The 24789-nt window shown below is 41.8% G+C and overlaps 2 protein-coding genes across 6 annotated transcripts in view; both read left to right on the forward strand.

Moving 5' to 3' along the window:
* Positions 1–3535, forward strand: part of scamp2 (secretory carrier membrane protein 2) — a 14774-nt gene extending 11239 nt beyond the window's left edge. Inside the window, exon 9 of the mRNA XM_014123944.2 lies at positions 401–3535. Coding sequence (XP_013979419.1) covers positions 401–550 — 150 coding nt within the window. The 3' untranslated portion in view covers positions 551–3535. The remainder of the gene's footprint in view (positions 1–400) is intronic.
* Positions 3536–7696: 4161 nt separating this feature from the next.
* The window catches only part of LOC106560744 (microtubule-associated protein 1A), a 72277-nt gene continuing 55184 nt past the window's right edge, over positions 7697–24789 (forward strand). For 3 of the 5 annotated variants that reach the window (XM_045688071.1, XM_045688072.1, XM_045688073.1), the window contains exons 1-2: positions 7701–8139; positions 19001–19102. In XM_045688071.1, coding sequence (XP_045544027.1) covers positions 7887–8139; positions 19001–19102 — 355 coding nt within the window. In that variant the 5' untranslated portion in view covers positions 7701–7886. Of the gene's footprint in view, positions 8140–19000; positions 19103–24789 lie in introns of all 5 variants that reach the window. The other 2 variants (XM_045688078.1, XM_045688074.1) reach the window with 2 other exon arrangements.

Genomic DNA, 24789 nt, shown 5'->3' on the forward strand with positions numbered 1-24789 from the left:
ACTGGTACTACGCATACTCGCTCAGTTTGTGTTCTACATTCGACAATAAAGACTGACTGCTACATCCCACTACAAATTAAGGCCGGGTCATTTTGGCAAAAATGATGAAAAAAAAAACCTGCTGTATGTATAAAAAAAATTGGGTGCTACAGCTTGGAAAATAAATACATGTGACTCTGGATGACAACATAATGATGTTTGTTTCCAACATCAGAGTTGTTTTCCTAAAGAAGTTAAATCTTCTTCGTGTTTTGTTTCCTTGCCCACGATACTAACGAGTGTTGTGATACTGGTATCATCAGAGCCCGACTACAAATACCATAGTTCATTGCACTTCCACCTCTACACCTATCAGTATAGAATCTATAGACCCTAATGCCTGGGTCTGCTCCTTTCCCAGGTGCACAGCCAGTACCGGCGTACCGGGGCCAGCTTCCAGAAGGCCCAGCAGGAGTTCTCCCAGGGTGTGCTCACCAACAAGTCCTTCCAGACGGCCGCCACCTCCGCAGCCTCCTCCGCCGCCTCCGGAGCTTTTCAGGGGAACAACTAGACCCAGGCCGGGCTAACTTAACCCCCAGATACGCCCTTCCCCTTTTCCATCCATCCAACGCCCACCACCACACCATCTTTCTGGGCTGGGGATGGATCCCCCACACCCTGCTGTCATCAATCCCTTATAGGTCACACCATGGAGCCTCAGTGGAAGAAACCACCATTGATTTGACCACCAGTCTGTCTGCTGGGGCTTCCGTAAGGCCTGATTTGGGATCTGTTTTTCTTTTTTATATATGAGCTGTGGTCACCTGACAGCCAAACAAAAAAAAGGACACTAGTAGGAAATTGTCCTTGCTGTGCTTTTTCAGAATGGAAAGTTGAATGATTGCGAATCTTGCGATGTTTTTCAGTATGTGTGCACTTTTTTTTTATTTTTCTTCTTTTTTTGCAATGCCCTTTGTTGGTGTGTGTCGACGTTCTCTTTTAGCTATGCTCTCCAGCGTGTTTGTGGATGTGTGTGTAAAGTGTCCCTGGTCATGTCATGAAGAAGATGACGTGTTTTGTTTGCTTTATGCTTGTTGTCGATTCAGTCTTTGTATATTCCTCTCGCATGTCTGAACTGTTGTAAAGTAACCACATGTTGGGACTCCCAACGATGGTGGCTTTTCAGCATCCTTCAATTTCAATGTGCTAATGAAGAGAATGAGTGTTTGCTTTCAGTAGGGTGATACCTGAATGAAAAGCATCATGCATGAAGTTTAGTTTAGCGGGCCCTGAGTCTAGAAGAACTATGATAATCACCTAGGTTATTAGTTACCAGGGCTACTGTAATTATTAAATGCACATTTGCCATTTTACTTGCGCATCACAATCTAATGTCCTTTTCAGATTTACACCATTTTCGTTAGCCTTTTCAGATAGTTCTCGTCAAAACGAGGTTCTTTGGTTTTCAATCTTTTCACGTTGTAGAAAAGTGCCTTCTGTATTTGTCTGCATATTGGCTTTGGCAATGAGAGACTGGTGTTGTGTAAGAATGGGTTGAATATAGGTTGGTTTGTCAGTATAGACTGTCCCATACAACTTAAAGGGACAGTTCACCCCGAAACCAAAGTTTGTCGTTTTCATACCCTCAAAGTCGTCTATTTCACAATGTCTGTGATCCCACTACACATGCATTCAAAGAAACGTGTCGGCCTCAATCTCAAACCAATGGGGATCTTAGTGCAGATAGCATGGAATAGACTCTGCTTACAATTTAAAGGCCCACTCTGATAGTCACACCTTTTACGGTATGGTGGCATCTGGCAAACTTGGATTTTGGCGTGGACTCCACCTTTAACCAAAGCCGTGACCTGTGCCTTGACCAATGTCTGTGTGAGGTGTCACCTATTGAGTTTGCCTCTGTTGCCATTGGTTCCTACGGTAACCAAGCCTTAACCTTTTTATGTGAAAAATGACATGATTGAAGGAAGAATTGAAAGAAAATTGAGACAAATACCTTTTCGTAGTATCGTGTCGACCCGTATCGTATTTTCTTTTCACGTTGTTCTTTCCAGCACGGTTCAGTCAACTATGGAGGATGAGTAACCAGGCCAGTTCAATACAGCTCAGCTTAGCTCAGTAGTGTGAAAAAGGTATCAGTTTGACTGACATTCCTAATCCTACCTACAAATGATTGCTATGTTGTATTCTATGGATTTGCCACTAAGACTAAACGTGAACAATGCGAAATAGATTTTTTGCTCCACTTTGATACATTTTTTTTATACTTCAGGGGGAAGTGGTTTTCAGTCAAAGCTGGATAAATTAGTGGTGAGTGGTTAAATTTTTTTTTTTTTAAGTATTTCTTAATAACCAGGTTTCCATCCAACTTTTTGTATGCGTGTAAAGTAGATGTTAGATTTTTTTTATTTTTAAATATCGACAGAACAAAAAACTCTAGGCAAGGTGGGCTCTTTTTGTGTCAATGAAATGAATTATGCGAACAATGGAGGTGAATAATAACCATCATATCGAGATTAAAAAATATATATATATATATTAAAAAAAACTTGGAGTAATGTTGTGTGTTCCTCCCACTACTGCTCGTTGAGAAAACATGCAGTTCATTAGGCTACAGATTAAATAAATGATGATGAACTTCACAGGGTGGTGAAAGTGCAAGGTGATGGGCTTGATGCTCCTTTCCAATAAATATCGAGGGTCTTATTTTGGTGATGCTTGGCTGCCGTTTGACAAATAAACATAATCTTGCTCTTTTTGTCCATTTTAATAATCTCATCGTGCAGTAGGCTATACCTGCACTGTATCTGCGAGCTGTTGGCTAGGGCGCACGTGCCAAAACCAGAGTGGGCACATTCTCCATGAAACGCAACATTTGTTGTGACAAAAAAATCAGTAGAGTAGAAAATGGGTTTCCATGTCATTTAACTTTTTTTTTCTTAAAAAAAAAAAGGGAATTTAACCGCAAAAGTTATTTTTATGTCCACTATGTCATCACGCACAGCATTTTATCCACAAAATTTGATGGAAACGTAACTCCTGTGGGAAAATGTGTATATTGTTTTTGTGCGGATTTTTGACTATTCGGATGAAAATCTGTCGTCAATTGGATGGAAACCTAGCTACTGTAAGAGAATTGATTTTTCCCTAAGTTTCCTAGAGGAAGACCAGCACCTAAATTATTTGTGAATGGATTGATGTAAACTATCTATTTTGTAATTTTCATTTGTCACCTTCACAAGAGTATGTATTCATTGTCGGTTTAAATGTAACAATTGTCCGAGATCAACTAAGCAAATCAATAACTCTTATTATGAAGAATGTAATATTCAAGCTAATGGTTTACTAATGGATAAATATTTAATTTTCTGAATCATTGTTACTTGATATTGAAATATATTTGGTTTTCTTAATATCTGTGTGAATATGACCATTTGCCTGCAATGTATTGGGAGTGGATAATTATATATTGCCTTTTGTATTTCAATGTTTATAGACACTAAGTTAACTATCTAATAAAAATGGTTTCTTTAATTGATACAATTCTTATGTGTTTAAATTGAGATCATAAGTTTACTCAGGATCATTTCATTAGTGATGTCTCAAAGGGCTACTTTGGATTCTTAGGCCCTGTTAAAACTCTTTCAAATCCATAATTTCCTTTGAAGTGATCCCTGATCTTACATGATTGGATAGATAAGAGCAAGGCTTCTGTTGCATTGCTTTTACCAATCTAGTGATATCAGAACCGACGTGCTCTAAAATATTTGAATGGGGACAATGTTGAAATGCAGCGTGGCCTTCATTGATTTCTGCCACCTTCCCATTGATCATAGCTGCAGGAAGTAGGGGTGCTGAGGGTGCTGCTGCCCCGTCTAAAAAAAATCTGAAGAAAAAACTATATTAAGAAGCGGGGGGAAAGTATTTTCTTCACAAATGTAGTACATTGGTTGTTCCCTGTAGCTAAGCCCTTGACCCACTAGGGTGGCAGGTAGCCTAGCGGTTAGGAGTGTTGGACCAGTAACCGAAACGTTGCTGGTTCAATCCCGAGCCGACTAGGTGAAAAATATGTCTGTGCCCTTGAGCAAGACACTTAACCCTAATTGCTCTAAGGTCACTGTCAGTAATGGCTGAGCCCTGGCTCTGACCCCTGGCTCTGACCCCACTCTCAGGGGGAGTGGGATATGCAACAAAAAAAAAATTGTACATTAGAGAAATAGGACAAATGTAAGCACCCACCTAATTATTATTATTATTACTCCACTGTCTGGGGCTGCAGTGACTTTGCAGTAAAGACCGAACAGCAGGCGAGGCTCGTCTTTCTCTCTCCAGGGGAGTCTGGCTGCAGCCAAGAATAACAACCCAGCCTCCTGTTATCCTCCTATTCTCCACCATCACCAAATGGGCCAGACAGTGTCCCAGCTAACCCGTCAACCACCTGACCTTGCACACTGATCATTCAGAGCACAGGCTGCCAGACACAGAGGCCCAGGGAAATTCTCCTGGCGATTTACAGGTCCGTTACACGGCAGGGGAGCTATTTATAAGTCGAACAAAGCAATTAAGGTCAGAGGAGGCGAGGAACAGTCTCTGAGTCTGAACATCTTTGGCGAGTCAATGAAGGGAGGGAGGCAAGAAGGAGGCCGGCGGCTGTGTAACTGTATGGCTGCAGACAAAACATATTGTTGTGGTTTTCTGTCCAGGAAGTTTGGGGTGTTACCAATCAATAGTTGTAGTCAAAGCCTGGAGCCAGATCTGTTTGTGCTGTCTTACCAACTCCTAAGGTTATGGATGACAAGCAGAGGACACTCCAACTCTTCAGGAGTTATATACTAACTTATTCTTGACATTATTGGAATGGCATCACCTACCTCAGTTGGTATAGGATGGCGCTTGCAACGTCTGGATAGTGAGATTGATTCCTGGGACTACCCGTACGTAAAATGTATGCACACATGACTGTAAGTCGCTTTGGATAAAAGCATCTGCTAAATGGCATATCATTATTATATTAGAAGTTTAGCTGATAGCTCTCTAAAAAACTTGGGATTTGACCTATCATAACTTGCAGCACTGCAGAGACATGAATGACAGTGTACTTTTTTTTAACGAGGAGAGACATGTTTTCCAGTAGAGGGCAGCATGGTGGCGTTTCTGGAATATGCTGGAATGAAGTGCTGACTCACTGTACGGTGCTCTATCATACACATGTACCTGCATCTATACATTTACTGCTTGGAGTATGTACTCAAATGACCGATCTATGAATGGTGAATGCCTGATTCAATCTCGCTCTGATTCAGTCTCTCTCTCTCTCACGTCTCTCTCTCGGTAGCTAGGTTTCCATCCAATTTGGCGAATATTCTAAATGATGTATAAAAACAATATGCGCATTTTCCCACCAGAGATGTTTCCATCAAATTTACTTGTTGCAGATTTTTGTTATTTTATTTTTGCATGATGACGCAGTACACATCCAAATAACGTTTATGGTTAAATTCCCATGTACCGAATAAAAAAATCAAAGTTAAACGTGTTTCCATGCATTTTCAACTCTACTGATGGTTTCGTCACAAAAATGTGGCATTATATAGCGAATGTGCCCACTCTGGTATTGGCAATTGCGCCTTATCCAACAGCTCACAGAGACAGTGCGAGTATAGCATACATTATGAGATTGTTATGGACAAAAGAGAAAGATTATTTGTGTTTGTCAAACGGCAGCCAAGCATCGATCATGTCACCAGAATAAGACCCTCGATATTTATTGGAAAAGAGCATCAAGCTCATCACCTTTCACGTTCACTACCCTGTGAAGTTCATCATAATTAATTGAATCTGTGCCTAATAAACTGGATGCTTTCCCGAGTCATAGTGGGAGGACCACAGAGATTCATCGCATGACTCCCAAGTTTACTTCGATGGTTATTATATCAATATGTGCGGAGAAAACCGTTTCCTCTGCCATTGTCCGCATTATTGATTTTACCTACACAATATCCCAGCTTGTCTAGCATATTTATTTTGGTCTACATTTGGAAAGTTTACCGACAAATTTGGCTTTTTTTATCCAACATGTCCTTTGCTGGAATAAAAAGGTTGGATTGAAACCTGTTTAGGGAAGCATTACAGATTGCGCTATAGCAATTTAAAGGTCATTCCGATTGAGTTGATATGCAGTGTTTACCGTGAATTCAGACCCCACTAACGCGGGAACATTGCTTTTAAATTTCAATCACGCTGTAATGCTGAACTTCCTTCTCTGTCTGTCTGTCTGTCTGTCTGTCTGTCTGTGTCTGTGTCTCTGCCTGTCTCTCTCTGTTATACACACACGCGCGTGCACACGCACACACACAGGACATTGCACACAGTTAATTACCACCCAAAATAACCTGAAATATAATAGCCCATTGGAATATTGGAACTCCAGTCTTTTAACCCAATTGCATCAACCTTCATAAAAGGGTCATGTTATCATCGTGATGGTTTCTGCTGCAACTCCCTCTGGTATATATTTAGATGTGTGAACAGCAGGGACAATGGGCTGTTTCCCAAATGGCACTATATTCCTTACATAGTGCATGCCTTTTGAGCAGAGCTTTATGGGCCCTGGTCATAAGTAGTAGACTATATAGGGAATAGGGTGCCATGTCGGACAGAACCAAGCTTAACAAGGAGAAAAGCTGAATTAGGCAGAGAATAAAGAGACTATTTCAAGACTGGCCTTTACATTGAACTCACTGCATGGCCTGAATGTGAAATAGCAACTGATGACTTAATTTTCCGCTGATATTTTTAGGCCTAGCTGCAAGATTGCCTGGGTTAGTACATTGGTATTTTAGGCCTAGCTACAAGATTGCCTGGGTTAGTACATTAAAAGAAGAACAAATCAGAAATTGGAAACGGGTGCAAAGTCATCTAGAGCCTAAAAAAATTACTTCCTTACATATTACATATGCACATTTTTATTTACCACATTTTATCCATCTTAATAAAAACGGGGCAAATCAATAGACTTTTAATCTGACACATTGCATTCGTGTTGTTGAGTCATATCACGATGACTAAGGCTTTTTTATTTTAACATCCCTCAATTTTTTAACTTTGATGTTGACAACATACCAAAAAAAAAAAAGGCTTAGAGTCTTTCTCTGCATTTTTGCCAATGTTTATAATTAATCCTACCTTGTCTGACAGATCCAGAAAAAAATACAATGGGTGGTTCTCTGAGGCAGCATTGCAGCAAGCTCTCTGCGTTTAATGCCGGTCTGAGCCTGGCATGAGCTGGCATCGCCAAAATGTGCACATTTCAGCAGAGGAGTCAGCAGTTTGCTGTGGCTTTGGAATTACACTGGCACTGTACAGGCACTTTAATCTGCCATCTTGGACAGAGACTAACACAAACACACTTCCACAAACTGCTAATATGCTATTTGATGTGTGTGTTTGTGTGTGTGCATATGTTCGTGTGTGTGTGTGTGTGTGTGTGTGTGTGTGTGTGTGTGCGTATGTGTGTGTGTGTGTGTGTGTGTGTGTGTGTGTGTGTGTGTGTGTGTGTGTGTGTGTGTGTGTGTGTGTGTGTGTGTGTGTGTGTGTGTGTGTGTGTGTTTTGTTCTCAGAGTGGACTATATAGGCTACTGAAAATAAACTTTGAGATGCTGCAGATGTACCTTTGAGATTTAAACTTAATCATACTTTGGGGTGGGGGTTCTAAAATCAAGGTACTCCCCTTGGACATGCCCAATCACTCACTATGTGACATCACCCTGCTGCATGGGCGTTTAGACCAATCAAATGGAAGTAAACAGCTCCAAAAGTGAACGTTATGATACCCCCGCGAGCCCTCCCCTACCTTTGCCCCTGCACACACCGTGCTCCTGGAAGTTGTCATGGAGATAGACCCGTCCCAGGCGTCTGCTCTCGGGATTGTTGCCATGGAGATCCCTACTCGAGGTGAGCTCTCGGCAGTGCAGGAGGACGAGAGCAGCACGCAGCTAGGGTTCGAGAAGCGAATTCAGGACCTTGGAGAGCAGCGGCGCCAAGGACCCCCTTTCAGCCAAGGGAACTACTACATGCTTATAGTGATAGGAGAGATAGCGACAGACCACCAGCTGCAACGCGCTAGAGACCACGTTGAGCGGGGTGAGTAGTCCCGAGTCACCGAGTCTCACTTTTTACATAATAATGCTGTAATTCCAGCATGCATTACGTCCTCTAATATATATATAACAGCATAGAAAAGATCGAAACGTATAAGATACAATTGAAAGATATTAAAAATGCGTGGACGGTTTCCTTTTAAGGAAATGCCGCATCGGGAATATTGAATCTGCAGTTCAACGAAATGCCCATACGCCACTTTTTACTGGAACCTTTTGTGCAATATAGACTTCTGGTTTGCTTGAAGTGCACCTGTTTTGTCTTGAACGTTTCACAATCGTTTAATAAATTACGAGGGATTATCTAATTCTTCGGTTAAAAAAAGAAAATTGAGTACATATTTGTTCGTTTTTCAAAATAGGGACACAAACACATGTCATAATAATTGCTTCCCGAATAATTCATGCTTGTTTTGAATAGCTTACAATATAAGATGTAGCCTTCAGGTTTTTTTCTATAGCCCATTTGTTTAAAAAACAAAATGTGAACGTGATCCTAATCACACATGTAGCCTGCCATTAGAGCGCCCACTACAAGAAGGGGAAAAAAGTTCCGCACATTCTCAGCAATGGTGTGATACACAAACAACAGCAACGAATTGACCATGAGGTGGGAAAATGCTTAGAATAACTGGTTTGCCTTGTTAGAAAAGCACCCTGCCGAGCTGCTGGTGTGTTGTCCTCATGAATAATGAGTCACCCACAGCACTGAAACATTCAGAAGGATGTTCGGTTAAATACAGTAGTGTTGTTGTCTGGCAGGTTCTCTCTGTATCAAGGAAGCCTAGGGACTATGCCAAGTGTTGCAGCTATGGGAAAATCTTCAGTGTGAGCTAAAAGGCTAAATGGTTGCCATTTGGATAATAGAAAGCTGGGTGTCATCCAGTGTTTCTTAACACAGTGTGTTATGTCCCAAATGGCACCCTATACCCCTTGCCTTCATATTGCACTACTTTTGACCAGGGCCCACAGGGCTCTGGTCAAAAGTAGTGCACTGTATATGGAATAGGGTGCCATTTGACACAGACTTGTGGTGTGAAAGAATGCTAGGTGTTTTCACAGGAGTTTGCTGGTCAGCAGCAATTGGAGCGTGGCTGCCAGCTCTCCTTCGCCGGAGACGGCTAATGATGAATCACCCTATTAAGTGCCTGGCTCGCACCATGGCAACCGCCTCATTGCCATCATTACCAAGGACCATGCACGTCATGACACTTTTTCTCGGGATATGAGAGATCGCCATCATCACCATATTGTTTTTCCGTACAAAGTGATATCAAAATAGCCTGGATGCCGGTCTGTTTCCATTCATGCCAACATCTCGTGGTTTTGGGAAGGCAACAGAAATCGTCGTGAATGCAGAATGAGTCAGGCAACCCTCCCTGCTAGTTCCATTGGGATTTTATCCTGTAAAAGTCTTGACCTCTCCGTTCTCTTGTAGTCTGAAAGTGACGTCAATACTTGGTAGGCTGCCATTGGATGGAGATGCGTGGCCATTTTATGTTGCCTTGGATCAGACTACTGGTCTCCAGTTGGGTTTAGTCCTCTGATCAAGGTCTGAATGATGACCCTATTGACAAACCTCTGCAGACAATACCCTATGATCACAATATACTTGAGTCCTAGGCCTAGATTCAATCAGATCAAGCATTAACTGGCCATAGCAGACACAGGCATAGCAGATGTTTTGGCGTTGTCGGAGGTGGAACTGCGTAGAAGCCGTGAAATCAATGAGCAGCTGCGCTTGTGATCATTGTCATGAAGCCACACCTGCCCCACTCGCGTTACAAGTTCAGAACGAGAAAGTGTAGGCGATATAGAAAATCATTCAACGGAATAATGAGGATTTCTGTCATAATCGAGGTGTAGATTACATCTCACATTCCAGTGTTTGAACTTGTAAACAAGGCTTAATGCGACTCCATGCAGCCAACGGCAGTGTCCGCTTTAGATATAATGCCTGGAGCCACTTGGTGCTTGATCAGACACCACCAAAACAACCACCATGCGGACGTTGGCTAAAGTGGATCAGATTGAATCGAGCCCCTTGTGTTGCATGTTGTGTAAGCCACCCCAAGTTGACCACTGTCTGTAGTCTTTATTAGCAAAGACATTTAGCTAGCAAGCTCCCAGTGGCCATGAGCGGCCAACCATTTGCAGAGTTCACCGGCCAACTGCCTATTGCTCATGGGCTTTACAGCAGGCCGACAACAACAAGCGAAAATGACTAACAATGTCATGTCAACTGTTGGTTAGCCATAGATGGTGGGTATATGCTGACATTAGATGTAAGAGCCCATTGAAATGTGAACGCTACCATTGTAGTCCAATTGTATCACTGTCCCATCAAGGGTAAGTGTGGTAGGCTATGGGAGACAGCAGCTTGGAGGAGGTTGGGTATGACTTAATTTACCAATATTATACACAGTTGTTCTTGGGATCTGCTTGAAAACTTCCCCCCGTAGTTTAGGGACCGGGGATAGTTTAGGGACCGGGGATAGTTTAGGGACCGGGGATAGTTTAGGGACCGGGGATAGTGTAGGGACCGGGGATAGTTTAGGGACCGGGGATAGTTTAGGGACCGGAGATAGTTTAGGGACCGGGGATAGTTTAGGGATAGTTGAGACAGTTACCGCTATGAGGGCATTTCGTTTTGCTTCCTTCTGTTTAATAAAATATAGTTCATGGGTCATTCTTGAATTGCGGTGTCATTTGGGATAAAATTCAATGGTTTTTCTAGAATTGTTTTCATTTAAATATATTTGGGTACTGTTGTGTAAGTTGTGTATTGGGGTATTTGGAATCAGTGACAATGTTTGCTGCTGCATTAGAGAAATCAAAAACAAGTACCACATGTCAGAAGGTTTGCAACGTACCTCAACTCGCACCTCTTCATCCGTGGGATTGGCCCAGAAGAGTCATGGCAACGCATACACGTCAACTTCGAAGGTCCATTTCTTGACCAAATCTTTCTCGTGCTTGTGGATGCTCATAGCAAGTGGCCGGTGGGTGTCATCATGAGGTCTACTACTGCAGAGAAGACCATCGAGAAGTGTTTAGTCGGTTCAGATCGCCACTCCAACTTGTTAGAGACAACGGACCACAGCTAGTGTCCCAAGAAATGGCCACGTTCCTACAGGTGAATGGCGTCCAGCACATCAGGTTCGCACCGTGTCATACATCAACCAACGGGCTGGCGGAGAGGGTTGTACAGACCATGAAACATGCCTTAAAAGTGTCTCAGGGTCAAGGGACACTGAACCAATGCGTGAACAGGTCACTCATCATGCAACCCCCGAGCTTTCCCTGCTTAGGTACTCATGAAGAGAGATCTACGCACAAGATTCGATCTACTCAAACATCCGAACGCAAAGAACACAGGGCGATATGTCAACAGGAGAGTCAAGTCAAACGTCATGAGCTTTCAGGACTGAGCTTTCAATCTGGGAGAAACTGTCTTAGCAAGGAACTACCTCAAAATGACCAAAGTGGGTTCCTGCAGCAGTCATTGCTCAGACTGTTCCTGTGTCCTACACTGTCCAGACTGCAGAGGAGGTCATCTGGAAAAGGCACACAGATCAGTTACTGTTGAGTAAAGAAACACTGACAGAACCACCAGTCGTGAGTAATCCAGAACTGTTACTGGGTGACACCCGGACCCAGCAGTCATCACCTAGGGGCTTACAGTCACGTTCTCAGGACACTGACTCAGCCGGCACCCACACAACAACACGACGAGGCTGTGACACAGGCTACTCACGTGCCTACGCCTGTGTCAACACGACAGTCTAAAGACGTCGTTGTTGAGAGTCAGGTTGACCGTCGTTACCCTACGATAGATGGGCGGGCGTCTAGATACTTGGACTTGAAGAGCAGACTCTCCCGACAGTTCATGTAGGAGGGAAGACGTTGTTGTGTATTGGGTTCGTGCCGCAGAGCATCATGGGGGTTGTATGGTGTTCAGACTTAGCATGTTCAAATAAATGGTTGAACTGATTCCCGTCTCCCATCTCGTCATTATTTAATTGTTATAAAGACGTGGTTATGAAACCCACAAGACATCTTCCCGTTCTCAATCGACTAACAGCGTCATGACTTTAAATCAATTTTACCATTATGATAACATTGTGCCGCAACCAGGAACAGTAACACCAATTAGACATTTTAGATTATTGAGGCTTTTCTTAAATGGAGGCCACAGATGCACAATCCTAAAGTCATTAACCCTTTAAAAATAATTTACTGAAGTAATATGATTAATAACTTTGGACACAATGCTATTTCCCTTCATTTAAATTGTGTAACACCAAGTGAGACTTTGGATTTAGACACAAATGTATGACATACTAAAACCGTGTGATTAGCTAATCATTTTCTTTAGTATAAACCCCTTCCCTGATAACAGTTTGCCATTGGGGAATGCTCAATGTCCTTTGAAATGGGTGATTTTGAAGGCAGTAACACCAATGACATAAAACTGAGGGACAAACAGTATATCAGTTCAAATAAATTGCTATTTGAAGAGCCATCTTTGTTTTTTATTAATCTGTGTATTAAACACTTTTGTTCACTCTCTAACATTCCAAATAATAGCTAGATACAGTATCTCTAAATCCCCAGAACATGTCACTACAACTCTACACATCACTACTGGGAGAAGCCAATTTGCTTACCCTAACTACTTTAAACAAGGCATAAACATAAAAAGTTTTGCGGTATAAAGGACTTGCATTATGTTTTATTATTGATAAATAGTCAGATATAAACAAAAACTTTTTGTCATATTAAAAGTTTTATTCAAAGGCAAGTGCCACAAATGCCACAGCGATTCAAGAACGACCCTCAGGGAACATTTGAAATACGTTCTGTAGAGCATACGAAACAGGCTGCAGGCGTATTCCACACAACAACAAAAAAAGTGTCAGGAGAAGACATATAGACTAGCGGTCATGGCTCACAGTGGCTTAGTCAAAACTGGAGGCAGGCAGGCAGCAGCATGGAAAATGACCCTTGACAGTGTAACTGAGAAAATGAGCTCTCCTCCTGCTTTCTCTCCCCCTGCTCCGCTCCTCAGACACAGTGCGAACTCAGAGTAGCTACTTTGCATTCTCTATCCTTCATTCTCAGAGGATTTCTAAACCACCTTTGGCATCGCACTGTGTGCCCTACTCACAGATTTACAGGGTGCGGAACTAGTCGCCCATTATTCATTTGGTAACACTTGGGGAATCAGTATTAATGGTGCTTATTGTTTCCGTGGGGTTTTAGGATTAGTTCGAGCCGATCAGAGCAGAGTTTGTTGAGCTGCAGTGTCGTTCAGTTGGTGATGGGTAGTTAGTCAGAGAGCTCTTCTGAACTATTGAACACACCGTTTTCTTACAACTATTGAGTGATCACACAAACACACACACACTCCTATGACCCATTGGGCACACCACCTCATTTCAACGTGGAGAATTGGGTCATATTAGGTAGATACGTTGATCAATGAGATTCCAACCTATTATCGCCCACAGCCAAAAGTTTGTTGAATTCCCAATGTGTTGTCACTATGCTTTCAAACATTTAAAAGAACTACGCAATTCCAAATGAATATCAATGTCAGATTTTTGGTTCAGTTGTCACCTAAATGTGTTATCACTGTGCTTTCAACCATTCAAAAGGTACACCAAAGTTCAAATGGGAATACAATGTCAGATATTGTGTTTATTTATGAAACAACTTTATGTGTTATCACTGTGCTTAATCTAGTAGCGCAACCAAATGACCTGGATTGCAGTTAGTTGAGATGATATTAAAGTACATGGTGCAAGTGATCAATGGCGTTTGCGATTCTGTGCAGCTTCTTTTAGCAATTGTGTAGATTTCCAACGACCTGTGACCCTGAACATGCACGCTTTCTATAATTACTTAATATATTTATTGTTACTGTAACCTCAAAATGTTGATGTGTTACTCATTTTAAGGTGGAATGAATACTGTTACATTCATTTGTAAGCTAGCCTTAACATTAGGCTATTTACTGTCTTATAAAAGTCATATTGAATTGTGTTTGGTTGTCAACGCAACCGAATATCAACATTTGAAGGAGATGTATCTTCTACTTGGATAGTTCCATCTGTGCCACTGAGTCTGGTTTTAATTCTGGTTTGTCTACAAATTAATAATTGATGTTTGATTCACATCACCATTTCAACCAAAAATCTAAGTTAAAGAATAAGACTAAATCAAATCAAGCTTTAAATGCACTTTAAATACAGGCTGATTAGATAAAATCCTATTTTTTTATTTACATTTTTGATTGAGATGGAGACATGGATCCAACATATTTATTATTAACACGTAGATTCAATTTGAAATTAACCAAAGCTTGAACAGTGGTGGATAAAGTACCCAATTGTAAAACTTGAGTAAAAGTAAAGATACCTTAATAGAAAATGACTCAAGTAAAAGTGAAAGTCACCCAGTAAAATACTACATCAGTAAAAGTCTAAAAGTATTTGCTTTTATAGATACTTAAGTATCAAAAGTAAATGTAATTGGTAAAACATACTTAAGTATAAAAAACAAAAGTATAAGTATAAATAATTTCAAAATCCTTATATTAAGCAAACCAGACTGGCACCATTTTCTTGTTTTTTTATTGACGAAAGCCAGGGGCACACTCCAACACTCAGACATCATTTACAAACAAAGCATGTGTGTTTAGTGAGTCCACCAGATCAGAGGCAGTAGGGATGACCAGGGATAAGAGCATGAATTAGACAATTTTCTTGTCCTGCTAAGCATTCAAAATGTATTTTTTTGGTGCCAGGGAAAATGTATGGAGTAAAAAAGTACATACCTTTTTTAGGAATGTAGTGAAGAAGAGGTAAAGTTGTCAAAAATATAAATAGTAAAATACAGATTCCCAAAAAAACTACTTTAGTAATACTTAAGTACTTTATACCACTGAGCTTGAAACCCTAGGCCTATATATATTGTCTATTTTTGATTGAATCCTCTGCTGAATAACAACCTTGATGATATATGATTGATGAAGTATGGTTACATTTTATTTGCACTGTTGAACCTGTCCTTTGGAATGACTTTGATAGCAACAGTGAATCTATTAAGTGGAGAGTTCTCAACAATCATTCTCATGATTGCACATTGGTAATAGTCAGTGACAAATACAGTATCAAAGCTAAGCAGGGTTTGGTTAAAAGCCAGGATGGGAGACCAAAGGGCAGGGCCGGTCCTAGCCATTCCGCGGCCCTAGGCGAGATAAAAAAAATATGCCCTGCAACACTAGAATAGCCCTAGTAAGCAAAATGACGTTGAAAACATGTCTAAAATATGTATTTTCCGGACGTTTACGTTAGGTTCAATTTAGGTTCTGAATGTTCTGGAAAGGACCAATAAAAGATGATAAAAAAACGTTGACTCGTGCTTACTGGGGTATAGCCTACTATATCTGCCTGCAATGGAATTTTATGAATGCCCATCCATGTGGTAGGCCCACCACTTGGAAAACAGGCTGTTGCATTGGCTTTATTAGTCCTGATTCCTGTGACTAATCAAGTTGGCTAATTAAGCTCTGAATCTCAGTTACCCAACTTTATTAGGAGTTATCGTGAGCCTATTTGAAATGTGTTAACACAGTGGGAAATGCAGAATTCCTTTTCACTATGATCAGCTGGTCAAAAATTGACAGATACAAACTTGAAATCCCTGATCATGACAATTGGGTGAAACTCCTGGACAACAGTTGTGATTGATTGTCCATTCCATATTGTAGATTTTACTTTGACCTGTCCTGTTTTTAGGATATGTTGTTTGTTAACATGACAGTGCATTTTTTATTTGACTGTGCGCCGTTTAGATTAGGCTATTTGATCTGAGAAACCTGCATGATGTAAGAAGTGTCCTTGTAGGCTACAGAAAAGGCCACATAGTCTTTATTTTATTTTGATTTTTTGACCCCTTTTTCTCCCCAATTTCGTGGTATCCAATTGGTAGTTACAGTCTTGTCTCATCGCTGCAACTCCCTTACGGACTCGGGAGAGGCAAAGGTCAAGAGCCGTGCGTCCTCCGAAACACAACCCAACCAAGCCACACTGCTTCTTGACACAATGCCCACTTAACCCGGAAGCCAGCCACACCAATGTGTTGGATGAAACACCGTACACCTGGCGACCGTGTCAGCAGGACAAGGACATCCCTGCCGGCCAAACCCTCCCCTAACCAGGACGACGCTGGGCCAATTTTGCGCCACCCCATGGGTCTCCCGGTCGCAACCAACTGCGACAGAGTCTGGACTCGAACCCAGAATCTCTAGTGGCACAGCTAGCACTGTGATGCAGTGCCTTAGACCACTGCACCACTCGGGAGGCCCCACATACTCTTTCTATCATGTCCTATATCTGCTACATGATTTATGTTATATGATGTTTTTGATGGAACGCTGGTGGAGCGCCGCAGCGATGCGTCTCTCCAACAACACCCTGGAGAGGCACGCTGTCAATGGACAAGCAAAATATTTTGCGCCCCTGCCTTCGACAAAGTGGGCACTGCTTATCACAGGGCGGCATCGATGCTCACCTAAAAATACCTTATGCCACTGGTTGAGAGAAATTGTCTTTGTTTTGGGGCCAAATTATGTGAGGTTTTATGTGTTGTTTTTAGAGGTGCGTCTTGGTCAGTTTAGCTCAGAAAATGGCGCCCTTGTTAGTCTGCCACCACAGGAGGCCACCTAATCCTGACTAATGTGCGGGCCGGTCGTGCCGAAGGGATAGCTGTAGGAGGTGTTTCCCAGCATATTATTTTTTTCTTATAGTGGATATTACGTTGAAGATTTGACGTTGTTTCAAAGGTACAAATTCAACATATTTTATACAAGGGTTGTCTATGTTGAAAATTGGTTACCATGATGACATAATCCCATGGTTAAAATGTTATCCTGAAAACAACAGTTGATCACTTTTTTCAAATCCAATGTATTTTCCACATAGATTCCACGTCACAATACTGTACATTGACAAATTACGTATTAACAACGTTGATTTAACCAGTTTGTGCCCAGTGAGGAGTCAGGTATTGAAAGATGGATACACACTATCTTATCTCACCTTCCACCAGTCCAGGAAATCAAAACCAATGATTTATATATACAATAGATGACTGACAGGGGGCGAAGTTTCAAAGCCACCGCTCCTCCATCGTGGCACCATTGTAAAATATATTTTGGAAGCTATATAAAATGTACTAATGTCTACATTTGTTTTTGTCACATTTATTTTCTATTACGGACACCATAATGCATACTTTTAAATTATATTATGTGATTTAAACATACATATAATAATAATAATTTCATTAAAGTAAAATTTTGTAGAAAGTACTATTGTTAATGTCCCCACTACAATAACCAAAATATTTAAATACATGTTATTTTGTCCTTCTTCTGGGGAATGCCAATATGGCCGACCAGTGGCTTCAAAGCCTTTCATTGGTCAATTGGCCAATTCATCAGCAATCCAGTGTCAAAAGATGTCAAATTGTCTGTCATAATGACGGATGTCATTGTCACCTCTTTGTGAAGTGTTTTGTCAGTCCAAAATACCTAAATGAGCGAGGAGCATTGAGCCCTTTACCAGAATTAGCATCAGTGACACAGCATTTCAGAGAATAGACCACAGTCGTCTGCAGTGGGGGAAGGAACATTTCTCTCTCTCAGTGATGCAAAACAGAACCTGGAAAAAACCCCGACCTAACTTATATACAGAGTACAGTCATCATATTATTTTTGAGACATGGGGAGATATGAAGGAGAGGATGAGGGGGTGGATGAAAGTAAATTATATTAATCTCCTATCCCAGACTCCTTTCCCTACCAGTGAATAGGATCAGAGACAGGCTTCTCCTGCGGTTTATGCCCTGTTGAATGAGATCTGACGCAGGTTTCTCTCTGAACTTCAGAGAATCTTAGCCTGAATCCGATCTGACAAAGGCTCTCCCTAGTGTGGGGTGGAATGAGGATGTTGACGGGGACGTTATTGAGAATCGGTTTGGCTTGTACTGAACTCACTGCTCTTCATCAGTGTGCCTGTTCTGGTAACACTTTACTTTGAATCAACACAGAATGCGTTATGATGCAGTTCTAATGTATTGTAAGGCTTGTCATAAGCATATGACACCTTATGTCATGTTATTGTGATGTCATAATTATTGAGGAAAAATTGTAAATCAGATTTATTTATTTTTTGTTGAGAAAAACTGTTCCTTAACTAAATTACAATAGGTTCTAGTCCAGTACGTTCATAAAAAAATACATAGATAGAAAACATCGTGTTTGTCTGGACCAACTTTTATTCATTCCAATTAGATACAGTATCAGTCAGGGTTAAATTAAGTTTTGGAGAAATAAAGTCTCTCATGAAATGGAGAAGAAAAAAAAAAATCACACTGAAATATTAAAAATATGAAGGTTACAGAGATTTCAGAGATGTTGGTTGTTTTCATATTTCCTTGCCTTTCTACCCCTGTGCCCTTGCTCAGTCCTCTCATACATTTTTTAATGCTATAAGGATCTGCAGTTAATAAGAAATCTATTAAAGGGGAAGTTTAGTATTTTATAAATTAATGTTATATGGTTCTTAGCCCTGCATTTAGTCTATGGGTCACTATTGTACGGTTACCCCTATCCCTTCCACTGAAGTTAGTAGTGGCTGTTTAAAGAAACTATGGTTTCTTCTGACCCATAGACTACTGTCAGGGTAAGGAACTTATAACAGTAAGGTCTAAAATACAGAACTTATCCTTTAATGTAACATATTTTGCCCTCTTGTTCTGTGTTGTTTCACCAGGGATTCGCTCCTGGGACATCAGCCTCAAGTCATGTGACCTGGACCAGCAGCTGCAGCTATTTGTGACGCGCCACTCCGCCCAGTTCTCTGCAGAGGTCAGAGGTCAGTCAAACCTGGGTCGTGTGACATCACACACCACGGCATTGGAATATATAGGCCCTATTCAAACTAGCCTGGTCCCAGATCTGTTTGTGCTATCTTGCCACCTCCTGTCTTTGTCACGCCAAAAAATGGCCATGACATAGGAGTTGGCAAGATAGCACAAACAGATCTGGGACCAGGCCATGTTCTAACATCAATTGACAAGAATTCATGTTCAAATAAATAAGATGATACTTCATTATTACTTCATTAATAGGTAGAGTACACAGAGATCCTATTAAATGAAGTTATAATATATAATTATATCAGGACCTTGCACAAACCTGTTGGGGGGGGGGTGTTATCAAACAAAACAAATCCTGAAACCATGCTCACGGACATGTTGACCAATCAATAGGCTACAAGAAGAGGGCAGAGCAGCACAAACCGATGAGTAAAGTATTTTGCTCAATTATTTGGAACTGAAATAAACGCTGCACTTAGTAACAAGGACTTACACAATTCCAGTCATAAGAGAAGATTGTCAGAAATAAATGTGGCCGACAATTACTATATCCAGCTCCAGTTGTTGCCACTCTCATGTCTCCCATGTATCCCAAACTTTGACCCGCAACCCCTCAAAAAGGAGTGCTACAAAACTCGCGACCCCTCACGCACGCACATGCATATGTGCACACGCGAACACGCACGCACAATCGCTGTGCAAATATAGCCTGTCATTACAGCCAAAAACAGTGGATTTTCGAAACGTAGGCCTACTCTGTTTTGCCAGGCAAAACTGGAGGAAATTAAACAAGTTCTTTCTGGTCACTGATCTGGTTATGCGTGCCCGCCTTTCCTCGCCAATGCTGATGACTGTTCATTGGTCAACAATCAAGATGCACCACTTTTTTGGTTTTGATGGCTTAGATGAGAATTTAGCGACGACTTTAGTGACGACGGTTCAGAACAACAACAATGACAACAACAAAAAAGTCTACATTTTTGGGGATATTATACTACCACCGAAAATACATTTTGGAGACTGGAAACCCTATCTGTGCACGAGCCTGAATTCTATGGTACGGTAATAGTACTCTGGTGCAAGGAAAGGTGACTGGCAAGGTACTCTAGGAAGACTTGGGTCCTGTTCAAATGCTTTTGAAAAACATCCTTCCAACCTCACTTCCTTCAGGGCCTCACCGATCTATAAACAATTAGCGATACGAGAACAAAGAGATACGAGACGTTTATAGCATCCACCTGTTGCTTTCACCAATCCAGCCTTTTCAGGTCCGTGATGAAATAAAATGAGGATGAGGTAAGGATGCATTTCTTTAATGTTGGGACAAGTCTATTACCTCATTCACCTTGGACATTAGATGTCATCACTGTACCTGTTGCCTAGGAATAATGATAGTAATCTTTACTTACTCAAGCATCTTTGTCACATAAAATGAGCTGTTAAACACAATACTAAGATGGCCAGGGTTTGAGACTGCAATTTGAATTCATTGCATTGAAGATGAGCCCCACTTTGCCACAGTAGACATGTTATCAACACACCAACATTTCTTAGTCCTGTGAAGGTGATTGACATTTCTGCATGGTATCCAGGGGCTTCACTGCCATCCCATAGCCTCCACGTTCTTCATTGCTTTATCTTTTGGGGCGGCGGGTAGCTTAGTGGTTAGAGCGTTGGGCCAATAACTGAAAAGGTTGCTGGATCGAATCCCTGAGCTGACAAGGTAAAATAAAATCTGTCGTTCTGCCCCTGAACAAGGCAGTTAACCCACTGTTCCCCGGTAGGCTGTCACTGTGAATAAGAATTTGTTCTTAACTGACTTGCCTGGTTAAATAAAGTATATAATCACCATGGTTATTATTATTGGGGAGCTGTGTCAGGAGCAGGGAGACTGCAGAGTCAGGTTTTAGAGAGAGAGATATGGGGGAGGAGGGTAAATTCCCTGCCAGGTCAGGGACTTGCAGGTAGCTTGAGAGCACACACACACACACACACACACACACACTAACTACAGGCTAGATTATTACACTGCACCGACAGTAAGCGCTGAGCCGTATCAGAGCAAGCAGAAATGACACAGCATTTTTCAAGAGGATAAACATCCAGAGAATGTTCTATCTTAAAAGAATGCTTCTTTTTTTATAGTGGTGTAACTTTTTATTCGGTTTCATCCGTTCTGCGTTTCCAGGTCGCTTCAAGGTGTCGAAAGCGTTGGTATGGTTACCAAATGCACACGGACATTGTGCTGCATAAAGCCATCTGCTCTAGCAGTCACCTTGTGTACTGCTTGTGTGGGCAGCTTTGATCTAAAGTCAATCTATACTTAGTGATCTAGTATCCGAGGACCATTGCTCATAAGAATCTCATAACAATGTGGATATGTACTGTAATTGAATGTGAATTTAAAAAAAAGTGGTTTAAGCCCAAGGGAACAATGAAAGGTTTTACAAGCCCTTTAGCAGTAATTTACTTCAATGGAAGCGGCAAACTGGACTGGAGTGGTGATGAGATAATGGACCGTGCCGTCATCTCTCACTACTTTTTGTTTGACATTCAAACAACAGCTCGGTTTTCCACTTAACTCTGACTGAGGTTTCATCGATTCACGCTCTTTGCAGAAACTGAATGAATGCAGAAGAGTCAGAACATACATCACATCCAATGGCTTTGTGCAGTTGCTCACGTCAATAGTTATGGGTTTCTTCTGTCAACGCTGAGGTTTGAAACACTAGTACAATAAAGGGTTGAAAAACAGCGTGTTCGTAACCTAGCTTGTGGTTTTCATTTGAGACCACCTCTGCATTACTTCACGTCTGCATGCTGGTCCTCCAGGCAGAAAGGGGGGTGAGCGAGGCCACCGTTCCCAGCCAAGGGCACTCGAGAGCGGGATCAGATTGTGCCGACTCTGGGCTTTGTGGTGGAGACAAAGGGACTGCTGGTTCTCTGAGGCAGCTCAGGTTGAGTGGGACTGGGGCTGCTTAGGAGGGCCGGGAATGGCTGGGATGGTCGGGGGGGGGGCTAGAGAGCAGGGCTGGGGCTATCAATTGCACTCCTCTGTTCAGCATGAGATAGGCTACAATGCAGATCAATGGCACTGAATGATGAGGGGAATTCAATGCCTGCATTGCAGAAAAAGATAATGGGATCATGTTGCTCAAAGTCGATGGAAAGACATAACTCGGTCCTGGAGCAAGCTCAATGGAGAATCTCCATGGAAAATATTTCTGGTTCCAGGAAGCTTAATCTGTGTCCGGTAAACCTCCCCCCCAATGTCCACATCCACAAAGTGAAAGACAGTTTTAGCATCGTCTAGCATGACACAGCCTAAGACTGAGGAAGACCTATGGAAACTGTGTTGTAATTAATGCTGTGCAACAATACTGAGTGCACAAAACATTAGGAACACCTGCTCTTCCATGACATACACTGAGTGTACAAAACATTCCATGACATAGACAGACCAGGTGAATCCAGGTGAAAGCTATGATCCCTTATTGAGGTCACTTGTTAAATCCACTTCAATCAATCAGTGTGCATGAAGGAGAGACAGGTTAAAGAAGGATTTTTAAGCCTTGAGACAATTGAGACATGGATTGTGTGTGTGTGCCATTCAGAGCGTGAATGGGCAAGACAACATATTTAAGTGCCTTTTAACAGGGTATGGTATTAGGTGTCAGGCGCACAGGTTTGAGTGCGTCAAGAACTGCAACGCTGCTGGGTTTTTCCCGCTCAACAGTTTCCTGTGTGTATTGAGAATAATCCATCACCCAAAGGACATCCAGCCAAATTGACACAACTGTGGGAAGCATTGGAGTCAACATGGGCCAGCATCCCTGTGGAACTCTTTCGACACCTTGTAGAGTCCATGCCCCGATGAATTGAAGCTGTTCTGCGGGCAAAAGGGGGTGCAACTCAATTTTAGGAAGGTGTTCCTAATGTTTTGTACACTCAGTGTATGTGACTCCTGTTGTCAGCCGTGTGGCCTTGAAGCCTTAAGCCTTTTGAAACTGTGTGTCATTCATGTGTCTCTTTGAAGCCTGTGTTTTCTTTATTTCATCAACATTTTTCATTTGTTCCGTAAAGGCTCACCTGGGAACATCCCAAGTGGCACCCTATTCCCTATAGGGCTCTGGTCAAAGGTAGTGCCCCATAACCCTTACCTTAACCATTTTAAACGGGATCCTTGGGACATCCGAACTCTGAGGTCACCCCATTGAAGTTTAAAACGGTTAAGGTTAGGTAAGGGTTATGGTAAGGGTAGGAGTTAAGGTTAGGGTTTAGTGTAGGGACATCAAGGAACCCTTATTGCACCAACCTTTCCACTGTCTGGTCCTTTAGTGCAGTCTTCCTGACTGACTTCTTCAATACTGTATGTTACTTAAATGAGCTTGGATTTTGAGTTTGCACACTCAGGTGTCGGATGGTAGAAGTGCAGCAGTGAACACCCACGATTCGCCTCCTCAGTTGTAAAGGATGTCTGCAGCGTATTTTGTGCCCGTCTGCATTTTCTACATTTTGCTCCATCCGTTTATTCATTTTGTCATCTGTACTTGACACTCACAAACAATGAACATATTCACACACAGTATCACGGGTGTGTATCATACACGCACACGCTCACACACTCACACACTTTCTCCCTCCCACTGACGGACCTAAAAATGATTTGCCCGCAGTGATGTGCAGTATCCTTTCTGGTGGTCTCTAACACATCCCCTCTAACACCCAGCAGAGAAGCAAGGCATGAGGCATGGATTACCATCAGCAATTTACTCTGATTAAGTCCTTCTAGGCTTAGTTAAGTCAGCGATACACACGGAGGTGTGTAGGCTGAACCTCACATGGGGAGTATCGATGGTGCTCACCGGGTTCCCATCAACAGAAATGGCTCAATTTCCACCAAAACTATCAAACAAAACAACTATTCTATCCTTCAACTGTTGTGTTTTTCCCGATCATTTTATTCTCAGTCAGTAATGGTACAAACAGACAGAGTCTGCATCCCTATGAAGGGCATAACTTTTGACCAGTGCACTATAAAGGGAACATGGTACCATTTGGGAAGCAGCCTGTTACTTCTTCCCAAAACACAGAGATCATTCAGTGTTAATTGGGGCTAGGTGCAGTGGGCTATGGGAAATTAGGGTGGATGTGGGCTTCAATGCCCAAAAGGCCTATGGGGTATTTTGTAGTGAGGCCGTTTATTATTTCTGTGAAAGGGGGATATGGGAGGAAAGCAAGAGAGCGGGGCGATCGTAAGCAGCTGTAATCGCCATATAGATCTTCCTCCCCAACACGATCCACAGGTGGAGAGGAGGAGGAGGCGAGATGACCTGGGATAGTGTGTGTGTTTGTCAGATACGGTAAGCCACAATCAGATGGATTCATATGAGACAGTAATGCTCTGTAAAATGAATTAGATCATTAGATGGGAAGGTTCCAGAATGATAACACAGAACATAGGGTAAGAAATGATAGGATATTAAATAAAATATATTTTACTTGTATGCTCCATTCTTTGTCTTAGGTTGGTACAACAAGAAGACAAAATGTCAGAAAACTCACTGCACAATATCCCTTCCAATTCAATAATAAAAAAAGATAATATGCAAGCCATTTTAGTACAGTGATGCCAAAATTGCCTTTACGACTTCAAAATAACCTCTTAAAAATGTATGTGAAA

The sequence above is a fragment of the Salmo salar genome, chromosome ssa10, assembly GCF_905237065.1.
Source record: "Salmo salar chromosome ssa10, Ssal_v3.1, whole genome shotgun sequence".
NCBI lineage: Eukaryota > Metazoa > Chordata > Actinopteri > Salmoniformes > Salmonidae > Salmo > Salmo salar.